The 12,318-nt window shown below is 34.1% G+C and overlaps 1 protein-coding gene across 1 annotated transcript in view; it reads right to left on the bottom strand.

Moving 5' to 3' along the window:
* MDGA2 (MAM domain containing glycosylphosphatidylinositol anchor 2) overlaps positions 1 to 12,318 on the bottom strand; it is a gene marked incomplete at its 5' end in the record, with an annotated part of 518,288 nt that overhangs the window by 322,681 nt on the left and 183,289 nt on the right. The window contains one exon of the mRNA XM_019630047.1: positions 5,441 to 5,637. Within this exon, the coding sequence (XP_019485592.1) occupies positions 5,441 to 5,637 (197 nt within the window). The remainder of the gene's footprint in view (positions 1 to 5,440; positions 5,638 to 12,318) is intronic.

The following is a 12,318-nucleotide window of genomic DNA, read 5'->3' as shown; positions in this document are numbered from 1 at the left end:
CGTGTTAGCTGGTGCATTGTCATGATGCAAGAGCCATGACTTGGTGAAAAGTTCAGGTCGTTTTCATCTAACTTTTTCATTCAGCCTTTTCAGCACTTCAAAATAGTAAACTTGGTTAACTGTTCGTCCAGTTGGTACAAATTCATGACTAATAATCCCTCTGATATAAAAAATGATTAGCAACATCGTTGTAACAAGTTCGTGGACTTAATTGTCACAACTTGTATATACACAAGAAGACTCAACAGTATCTCAAAGGTTGATAAGTCTTAAGAAAGCTGGTATTAGGAAATCTTACATATGCTCTCGAATTTTTCATAGAGCAATACTACATGTGACAGAGAAGTAAAATAAAAATGGAGGGAATCACGTTTTTCTTTGCTTGATTGTAGTGCATTGCCAATATCAATCATCCTCAGTTCAATAACCTTAATATCAGCCTCCTCTAATTGATCTACAAATTCAACAAAACCTCACTAAAAATCTTACCAGACCTTTCGTAGAAACTGACAAGATGATCCTAAAATTTAAGTGGAAATAGAAGCTGAAACAACCAAAACAATATTGAAAAGATGAACACAGTTGAAGGAAATAGTCTTCCTGATTTCAGGACTTATTACGAGCTACAGTAATTAAGACAGTGTGGTACAGGCATAGAAACAGACATGTAAATCAATGGGACAGAATAAATCGTTCAAAAATAGATCACAATATATAGGACCAATTGATTTTCAATTTAAGTGTCAAGAAAATGTGGTGAAAGAATGATGTTTTCAATAAATGGTGCTAGAACACATGTATATCCTTCCACACACAAAAAAAAATTAACCTCAAACATTCGCTAACACCATAAATAAAAATTAACTCAAAATGGAAAAATAGGTAGTATGTTGGTAAATATAAGCAGATAATGGTTGTTTCAAAGAACAAAGTACTAACGCCTTACTTATTTTTAAATATATGTAGAATTAAAATAGTAGACAAACATAACATACAAAAAGTAAATGTTGTTAAGGTATTCTAAGTTTATATCATTATTCAAGAAGTGGTAAAGTAATAATTAAGAATGCATGGTATAATTTTAAGTAACCAATGAAATGACACTAAAATAATTTAAAACTCTTAAATAGAGGAGGAAAGGGAATAACTAAAGATATTTGACAAATCCAAAAAAAGGCAAGAGAAGAGAGAAGTAAAATAAAACAGGCGAGTCATATAGGAAAAGGAAAAAAAATCAGTCATTGTATTAAATGCACATTGTCCCACTGGATTTAAACAACAACAAAATTTGTACTGGTTACTAGTGACATAGGTTTAACTATAAAAACACAGAAAGGTTGAAAGTAAAAGAAGAGATGATTTACCACCCCTGCCACCCTCCCCAATAAAACAAACCACTTGTGTTCTTAGATTAATGAGGAAGATTGTGTTCTTAAATTAATGACAGATAAAACAGACTTTAAGACAAGAAACACTGCTAGAGGTAAAAAAGGACATTTCTTAATGATAATCCACCAGGAAGATATAATAATTCTAAATATGTATGTACTAGTAATATATTTAAAAATGCATAAAGCAAAAATTGAAAGAAATAAAGAAAAAAGAGAAATCCACAGCCATAGCCATAGATATTAAGTAAACCCTCTCAATAGCTTAGAACAGCAGGTACAAAAATTGGAAAATATATAGACCATCTAACTAAGACAATTAACAAATGTGACCTAATTGGCACTCAACAATTTTGGCATGCACATTCCTGCAGGTGCACCTGGATCACTTATGAAAATACACCATAGGCTTAGCATAATACAAGTCTCAATTAATCTTTAAAGATTGAAATTATTCAGAGTATGCTTTCTGACACAGTGGAATTAAACTAGAAATCAATTAAAAATCAACTAGACATCAACAGTTTGGAAATTAAATACATTAAAATGGATTTGATTATAACATCCTCCTTATTCACAATTCATTAAACTTTCTCTAGTGAGTGAAGAGGGATGGAGTCCAGAGAGTGATTCAGGAGTTACCGGAAACTTGGAGTCAGTTTTCAGTACCCCATACAGCTAGTAACCCAGGCATCTCGATGGGAGTATTGCCTCAACATTTAACACATATTTGTCAAAGACCTTCTATACATCAGGCACTGATCAAGCTGTTGAAAAGACAAAGTCTCCATAATCAGTGAATTTATGTTCAAATACATAAGAAAATTTGATAGTTTTAGTGTTGCAAGAAAAAAAAAAAAGGAAAACTGGAAAGAAGAACTGTAGGAGGGAAAGGATGTTACCTCAGGGAGTCCTGTCAGGGAAGGCCTTTCAAAGGTGATGAGTCCTCAATATTAAGAAAACCCTGCCACACTGTCTAAGTAAATTACATTCTACATGGAGGGGTCAACAACATGTGGACCCTTGGTGTGTCTAGGGATGGTGTGACCAGAACAGAAAATGAGGTATAAAATATTACATAACAGAGCAAGGCAGAGCGAGGCCAAACATGGTCCTCTAGGCTACAACATACTGAATTCACTTGGGCTGTTAAAGCAGAAAAATATTTGCATTTTTAAATGATCACTCAGGTGTCTGGAGTTTCCTATAATAAAGCATGACAGCCATAGGAACCTATTGCTATACTCCATGGAGCGGTAATGGAAGTTGTGTGATACGGCAGACTTGCTATAGCAGACCCATGCACAGTAAGTATATCAACATGCATGTATAAAGAAAAATCACTGAGAACATCTCATCTATGAAAAAGCCAATATTTTCTGTAACGTAAAAACTAAATTTCCATGTGCTGCTGTTTGAGAGTGTCTATCAGTTTGGCCTCTAAGATACATTTAATAGTAACAAATTAAGTACATATAGAATGTAAAAATATTGACGTATTTCTTGCTCCTACATGATTTTTAAGACAGATACAAATACAAAGCCATTTCAGAAGGAGAGATAAGCAACATATCAGGCGACCAAAGGCAGGAAAGACATTTTTAAATAGGAGCTATAACTGCATGTTATTGACAGTTATCAACCACAGCAGGTGAATACATAACACAGAATTGCAAGAAAAGCTTGTTTGTTTCTTAAATTCTTTTTAAAAGAATTCACAATCCAACAGCAGTTACTAGCACATGCAAAGGTAGAGAAAGCCTATGTTGAGCAGCATGATAAAGGGGGATAGTCATATAGAAGAAACTATCAGTACTGAAATGTTCAAACTAAAAAGTTGTTTTCTCATTAAAGAATGAGAGGGAAAAGAAGGAAGTGAAAAAAAAAGTTATTTTAAAAGGTAGTATCAATAGCTACTAGTTTGAGAGCCTTTATAAAGTGGTTTTCTAGAGTTGCTATCATAGAAATAGCAACACATGCAAAAGAGTGAATGAAAAGTTTAATTGTTCTTGTTTGATAACTTTAAAACAAATTCCTAATTATTTTGAAAGTATGAAGTTTTCCCCAAATTTGGACAAGGTCCATGTATGAGTTCATTTCCAAGTGATCAGACCCATCTCCAGGTAAGAAGCAGTCACGTAGCGAATAGCTGTTTAGAATTACCTCAGTGTCTGGAACATTATCATGTTAGACCAGGAAATATGTTTTCTAAATTTCAACAATGTCCATATTTTTAAAATACCTTGATAAAAGAATAATCAAATACACAATCGGTGATCATTTATCTGAATTTCTAAACCCTAGAAGTACCTAAGCAACTAAATACTGTTAAGAAAAATTTTTGTTATTTTTCTAACAACAAAAAACATATTTTCTTTGATTTTAGTAAAAATTGAAGAATAAATTTCCACAGTGCAGAATATATGCAGAAATTGTAACCCTGCCTGCTGCCAGAGCACAGCTGATGCCATCGTGGCCTGAGTGAAGAGAGGGTCAGATCAAAAACAGGTTTCAACACTGTGTGCACCGTACATTTATCAGCAACACAGGCAAGACAGTGATTTTCAGAGATTTCTATTTTGGCAAGTCACAGCTGTTCTCTAGCTGTGAGTAGCAAACACATAGAAATACATCTATATTTATATATGCATATTTATGATATATACAGAGGGTGCCAAAAAATGTATATGCATTTTAAGAAAGAAAAAAACTGTATTAAAATTACGCTGATGGTAATCACTTTGAGCACCTCTTGTAGTTGCAGAAGTCAAATGTGACTTGTATTCATCTTTTATTATGGGTATATATTGAGTATTACAATTTTAATACAGTTTTTTCCTTTCTTAAAATGTATATACAACTTTTTTGGAACCCTCTGTGTATTTATGGTATATGTGATATGCTCAGATGCTTTTGCATAATCACTGCCTTTTTTCATAGTTAATAGCTAAACATTAGCAATTATATTAATCTGAAACTGGCCAGGCTTTAGACAGTACAAGTAAATGGTTTACTATATAAGGAAATATATTTAATGGTGAAAATGAGACGCTTGGATAACCTTATGCTATTAGAAAGTTGAGATATGAAACCTGTAATAATCTTTAGAATTTTGAAAGGTAATATTTATAATATTTAAAATTTAGTTGTATATTTCCCTAATTATGGACTTATGATGTCTTAAAACTTATACAATGTGGTTAAATCCTTATTTTTCTTGTTGCCTGTATCATGTTTTTTTATTATTATTATTCATGGCCACAATTATTTTGAACATGTTTCCAAATACATTTTTTAATTTAAAACTTTTTCTGTGTTAATTAGGTTTATTCTCTTTTCTATTCATCAAAAAAACACAAACTTTATAATTAAACAGCATTCAAATATTCCTCCTACAAACATCAATGTCTTCCTCAAGAATTATTAATTCTCCACTCTCAATTTACTACAGAAGAATATTTCATAGCAAATTCACTCTATGCAAAATTAATTCAATTTTCCTTTTTAATAAATAAGTTTTTAATGACTCATTAGATGTTTTACTTTTTACATAATTAAGGCTCTACTCTTAAACTAATTAGAAACCAAAAATGAACAAAGACAATTAGATTTTTTTCTAAAACCAAAGCCAAATAAATATCAAGTCAATTTCTTCATTCCTTTAAAACTTATTTACCATTGCAAATGGGGAAATCAGTGTTCTTTTAAGACATATTTTCCATGCACACACACACAAAAAAAAGCAGTCAGCAAATGTATAATTATGTACTTTATGATGAAACCTAGGTAAACTTATGAAGAAAGAAATATAAGTTAGGAGACATTAATTTAAATTATTTTTCAAGAGTTAACATTTGAAATTTAGCTACCACATAAAACATAAATTTTCCTTCATTATTTGAGTCTTCTGATCATTCAGTCAAGTACACATTGTTTTCTAAAAGGCCAGGTTTGTAGAAACTATTGTTTCAAATAGATATAATATTGCATTCTGCTTGACTAGGGCAGCATCCTAACAGAGTGGGGTGGAAATACTATACCTTAATTCCTACCTGGGTAAAGAAGGGCTCATAAATCTCAACTCCTTTATCAGATCCTTGTAGTAACACCTCCTGGCCACGTCTCCAGCTGTACCGAACAGGTGGATTGGAATTGGCAACACACCTGAGGAACACTGTTCTCTCATAGTAAAATTGTTCTTTAGCTTCACCTATACTTTGATGAACAGTTACTACTGGATCATCCAAATCTAGAAAAAATAAAAACAACCAAGTGACAATGAGTTTCATGGCTTTTAGAGTACTGAAGATATAAAACCTAACTGAAGATGCACTTTTGTAGTTGATTTTATTGCTTACCACTAGACTCATTTTTTTGTTGTTGAGGTTACCGAACTCATTTGCAGAGAAATTTTCAGTGATAGGAAGTACAGAAAAGTAATATTTATTTCTTAAGATCTCTATTCATTGAGATAGTGCAAATGACTTTGCATATTTGCAAAACTTCGCCAACAGCCACATAAAACAGAGCTCTGAGAGAGATCAGAATTCACAATCTTCAAAAAAGAGATTAGCCAAAACAATGAAATACAATGACAGAGAAATAAGTATCAAGCAGCTCAATTGACTATTTCCTTTAACACACTTCTTTTTCCAATTATTCTTAACTGATATACTAAAAATAATCAAACAATTATGTGTACAAATTATTAGAATCTTTACAATAAGAAAACATGACCTTGTACTGGGTTAAATTTTTCCTTCATCTCAGGTTTTTTATCCCAGATCATATTTGCAAATTTGAAATGTGCTAACAGAAGGTGCAATTAAAAGGCATTAATATTTCTATTACTGAGTAATGGAACTAAATTTTTGCCATTTTATATGCATCCTAAATAAGGGATATATACCACAGGGCTTAGCAAGCATTTTCTGAGAAAAACAATTCATAAATATCTTGGGATTTGTGGGTCATACAATCTTTGTTTCAACTACTCAACTCTACAATAGTAGGGTGAAAGAAGCCAGAGACAATAGGTAAAATGAATGAACAATGAATGTTGCTAAATTCCAACAAAACTTTATTTACAAATGCAGGTGCCACAGTCAGGTTTGGCTCATGGGTCATAGTCTGCCATAGATTACCAACCTCTGATTGAACATATCCCAGGTTCTTCCCTTAAGAGAAAAATAAATTAAGGAGTATATTTGCTTTAAAACAACAACTGTATTGTATATTTAAAAGTTGCTAACAGCATAAATCTTAAAAGTTCTTATCACAAGAAAAATAAAATTATAACTGTGTAGTGATGGATGTCAACTAGACATGCTGTGATCATTTCACCACACACACAAATATTAAATCATTATGTTGTACACCTGAAACTAATATAATGTTATATGTCAATTATATCTCAATTTTAAACAATGGGCGAAAATAAGCTCTTGGTTCCATGTGCTAGTATAAACTTAGTACATACTTATTAAGAGTGATACCAACATTTTGCCATATCTAAATATTAATTTCACTGAGCTTTTACTCCTTTAGCTTTATAACTGTAAAAGGTAACTTAAACTTTGTGGTTTTAAATTGCCTTATTAATAAAAAGGGGATAATAAAAGAACCATATTAATAGGGCTGTTGGAGGAGTAAATGAGATAGTCCATAAAGTCTTGGCACAAAGTAAATGTTCAATAAAAGTGAGTTATTATTCCTAGTAGTAGCAGTATTAGTATTATTATTACGGTTTCATTTAGACTCCCATTAATGCTATGTTGTTTTCTTACTTTATCTTACCAATGCATAATGCACTCAAATTTCATTTTAAATAGGTAAAAAATGTCACTTTCCCATTTATTAAGGCTATCAAATATTTGTACATGACAGACACTTCTATGTGAAGCCTGAGAATAAGCTACCATATTTATATAATGTAAGAATAGTGAGGTGTGTGAGCATATGCTACCCTGAATATGTAAAAGAAATTGTTCCTTAAAAAAGATTCTTTTTGATATGTTAAAATAACTAAGTCATTAAAAGTAGTGAAGTAATAGCTGCCCTAAGGAATCAGAGCAAAGAACAGAATCCCAAATTTCTCCCATTTAAAAAAAAAAAAAGGTTTTTTTCCTAATGTACATTGTTTGACAGTCCTACTTAGGTTTCTCATTTTGCAACATTCTCAGTTTTTTTTTCCAACATTAGAATCTTTTCACAGATACCTCAAAGGCCTCTCATTTCAGTAGTGTAAATTTACAGAACTGCTGCTTTTCCATAAAAAAAAGCAAGTTTAAGGAACTTTCTGTTTAAATTTACTCTACTAGCTGTGCAGCAATGTCTGAGTATGCTGTTTGGTTTTAACAAGTTGGAGTACTTGGGGATACTAGCATCATTATCATGAAACACTTAAAGGTTTTTAAATTATATCAAATATTAGTTATTTGATGATTATCCCTTCACATATAAGTCAAATCCTACAGGAGATTGATTAGATTAATTCAGCCTTGGTAACTTGAAAAGAAAAAAGGTAAACAATTTATGGTGTGATCAATTGTAGGCAATTTTTGTCTTGTACAAAACAATATTTTTCAGTCATAGTCTCAGTTTTAGAAAATATGAGCTGCATTATGTTGTAAAAACCAAATTCTGAATTCAGAAAGTTTTGGAGCAAAACAATTTGGATGGTTAGCTGTGTAACAGTGTTCGCTGTCCTTGGGTTCCACATAGTTAATAATACTGCACTTGCCAACACCCAATTATTGATGTATCCTCAGCCTTTTCTATGTTAGGTGATGGTATCAGTAGGCTCCATCAGGAGTAGACCAAACCTAACTAATTGTTTAGACATGTTCTTACCAGAACTAGATGAATTTTGGGTAACTGGCCTTCTGAGAATCTAATCCTATGACAATCAGCATCTTATTTAACATTGTATTAGTAGAATTATCTGTTGGATTCACCCATGTTTAAAAACTTATACTTCATAAAACTCTTAAATTTTTTTTTTTAGATTTGAAAACAAACATGCCAAAAAGAAGATTTCTTTTAGATAAGACAAATAATGGCATGGCTTAAAAAATGCATTTTAAGTAAGATTTTAATACATATATATAGGATATAAAGTTTAAGCAATATACATATATATATATATATATCACTTAAAATATATATTTAACATATACTCTCTATATTACTGAATGTATACTGAATATGTATATTTGTCAGATTTCTTAGAAAAGGGATTCTAAGACAGAGATATCTGTGCAGTAAGTGTACAGGCATACTTCGGAGATATTGTGTGTTCCGTTCCAGGGTTCAAGTACACCTCAATAAAGTGGATATCATAATAAACTGAGTCACACAGATTTTTTTGGTTTCCATGGCATATAAAAGTTATGTTTATGCTATATTGTAGTCTATCATGTGTGCAATACCATTCTGTCTAAAAATGTACAGAAGTTAATTTAAAAGTACTTTATTGCTAAACATTTTTAACCATCTCTGAGCCTTCAGTGAGTAGCAATCTTTTTTGCTGATGTACTTCAATGTTGATGGCTGGTGACTGCTCAGGGTGGTGGCTGCTGAATGTTGGGGTGGCTGTAGTAATTTCTTAAAGTAAGAGAATGAAGTTTGCCTCATTTACTGATTGTTCCTTTCACGACTGATTTGTTTCTCTCTAGCATGCAATGCTGCTTGGTAGCGTTTTTCTCACAATAGAACTTCTTTCAAAACTGGAGTCAATCTTCTCAAATCCTGCCACTGCTTTATCAAGTTTATATAATATTCTAAATTCTCTGCTATCATTTTAACAATCTTCACAGCATCTTCACCAGGAGTAGATTCCATTTCAAAAAACCACATACTTTGCTTATCCATAAAAAGCAACTCCTTATCAATTCAATTTTATTATGAGATTCCAATTCAGTCACACTTCAGGCTCCACTTCTAATTCTAGTTCTCTTGCTATTTCCACCACATCTGCAGTTACTTACTGAAGTCTTGAACCCCTCAAGTCATCCATGAGGGTTGGAACCAACTTCTTCCAAACTCCTGTTAATGTTGATATTTTGACCTCTTGCTCATGAATCATGAATGCATTTAATGGTATTTAGATTGGTGAATCTTTTCCAGGAAGTTTTCATTTCCCTTTGCCCAGGTTCATCACAGGAATTACTATCTATGGCAGCTATTGCCTTACAAAATGTATTTCTTAAATAATAAGGCTTGAGAGGCAAAATTACTCCTTGATCCATGGGCTACAGAATGGATGTTGTGATAGCAGGCATGGAAGCAATGTTAATCTCTTTGTCCATCTGCATCAGAGCTCTTGACTGACCAGGTACATTGTCCCTGAGCAGTAATATTTTGAAAGGAATTTTTTTTCTCAGCAGTTTTCAACAGTGGGTTTAAAATATTCAATAAACCATGTTATAAGCAGATAAGCTGTCATCCAGGCTTTGTTGTTCCGTTTATAGATCACAGGTAGAGTAGATTTAGCATAATTCTTGAGGGCCCTAGAAATTTCAGAATGGTAAATGAGCATTGACTTCAATTGAAAGTCACCAGCTACGTTAGCCCCTAACAAGAGAGTCAGCCTGTCCTTTGAAGCCAGGCATTGACTTTATCTCTTTGGCTATGAAAGTCTCAGATGGCACTTTCTAATATAAGGCTGTTTTATCTACATTGAAATTCTGTTGTGTAGTGCAGCCACCTTCATTAATTATTTTAGCTAGATTTTCTAGGTAACTTAATGCAGCTTCTATAGCTACTTCACCTTTTAATTTCATGTTATAGAGACGGCTTCTTTCCTTAAATCTCATGAATGAACCTCTGTTAGCTTCAAACCTTCTTCTGCAGCTTTCTCACCTCTCTCAGCCTCCTAGAATTGGAAAGAGTCAGGGCCTTGCTCAGGATTAGGCTTTCGCTTAAGGTAATATTGTTGCTGATCTGATTTTCTATCCAGACCACGAAAACTTTCTCCATATCAGCAATAAGGCTATTTTGCTTTCTTATCATTCTTGTGTTCACTGGAGTAGCATTTTTAATTTCCTTCAAGAATGTTTCCTTCACATTCACAACTTGGCTATAACTGTTTTGCACAAGAGACTTAGCTTTCAGTCTATCTCAACATGTCTTCCTCACTAAGTTTAATCATTTCTAGCTTTTAATTTAAAGTGAGAGACATGTGACTCTTCCTTTCACCTGAACTCTTAGAAGCTATTATGGGGTAACTAATTGGTCTAATTTCAATATTTCTGTGTCTTGGGGAATAGGAATGCCCAAGGAGAAGGACAGACAGGAAAAAGGCAGGTTGGTGGAGCAGTCATTAACACACACAACATTTATTGATTAAGTTTGTCATCTTATATGGGCATGGTGCATGGTGCCTAAAACACTTACAGTAAAGTGAAGCACAATAAAAAGGTATGCCTGCATTGGAAAGTAACTTCTAGATGAACATGTGTGGGGTAGTGAAGGAAGTTAGTTTATTCAGGAGGAGAATTGAACTACAGTGCAATTGCAACAAAGGTCTCAGGGGCTCTAGAGAAGTTTTGGAGTTGTGATATTCCCTCAGAGTTGTCCTGCCCTATGGCAATGGAGCTAAGCCTTTCTGTGTACACCCCTTGTGCCATCAACCCCTCCTAGTAGGTGTGCTGCTCCTCACCAGGGCACATGACTTTGAGAGGGGCAGGTCTGTTTGGCTTGGGACAATTTTAGGAGAAGAATTTAGCTGTCAGCCATCTGCTGCTAAAACTCTCATCAGTTGGAGGAATGAGGCCTTCAGTCCTGAAAAATGGATCTGGATAGTGCACTACAGCATACACTCAGCTCCGATTGATGGGCATGAAAATTCAGTCCATCTGGAAAAAGCTACTGGAGGATTCTGGTTAGTCAACTTTCCTGGGAAAGCTTTCAAAAGGAGCTGTGGTGGAATGATATTCATCATCTCCTTCTACTATTTCTATTCTAGACTGCTCTCATCCTGAGTTAGAATTTTGGTCTAAGTAGCTTACCTAGTGAGGTTACTGGATCTTTGTTACTGGATTTTGAGCCCCTGGTTATGATGCCCTTCTGAAGCCATTGCTGATGCACTTATCTGTTTAACAGCAAAATTGGACAGCAGAATACTTAAAAATGATTCAGTGGATCAATCAGGTATCAAACATATTTTTTACTGCCTCGCTGTGTAAAACAGTCCAACCTCCAGCTGATCAATGGGCCAGTCACTGCCACCAGGATGGTGGCTCCTTTTATCTACTATATCCTGACACAGAAAGCCTAAAGTAACTGAGCAGCAGCCATGGTTTAAAGATTAATGGGACTCTTGCTGTGTCACTTAATAAAAGCTTTTTCCTTTTATGAGAACTAGGACTTCTAAACTGGCAGAGCCCAGAGTTGCAGGAAGGGAAATATAGATTCCCCAAGTGAGTCATTGAATGTGATGGTAGTAAGTGGGGTCACTCCTTGATTCTTGAACCTATGTATTCTACAGGGAAAAAAAAAAGCCCATGTAATAGAGGTCATTGATTTTGGATGTATACGCATCCTGGAGGACAGCATCCCCTCCTTGCCAGATATTATCTCTCTAAGACTCAGCTGCACCCTCCAAAGGCCATTCTGTCACTCTAGTAAGTTGGCATATTTACGTGGTATAGAATATGATGAGACCAGACAATCCCAAGACAATGTTTTCACTGCTACACCTTCAACACTGTAAAATGTGCTCTGGTCCCATGAGTGGTTAGGGAAGATCCTGTATTAAGAACAAAGCATTCTATGGATGGGAGAAGTGGATGGAGATAGTCTCAGAGACACAGAGGAAGAACTGAGGGTTGCTAGTCGGGAGGGGGTGGGGATGAAGGAGAAGGGGAAGGGATGAGACAATACAATTGGGTAATTGTAATTTGGCCGCAGGGATAGAAAAAGACAGTTC

The sequence above is a fragment of the Hipposideros armiger genome, unplaced genomic scaffold (genome assembly GCF_001890085.2).
Source record: "Hipposideros armiger isolate ML-2016 unplaced genomic scaffold, ASM189008v1 scaffold_885, whole genome shotgun sequence".
In the NCBI taxonomy this organism is placed as follows: Eukaryota; Metazoa; Chordata; class Mammalia; order Chiroptera; family Hipposideridae; genus Hipposideros; species Hipposideros armiger.
Note: the sequence above shows the minus strand (reverse complement) of the source record. Positions and strands in the feature narration are given on the sequence as shown.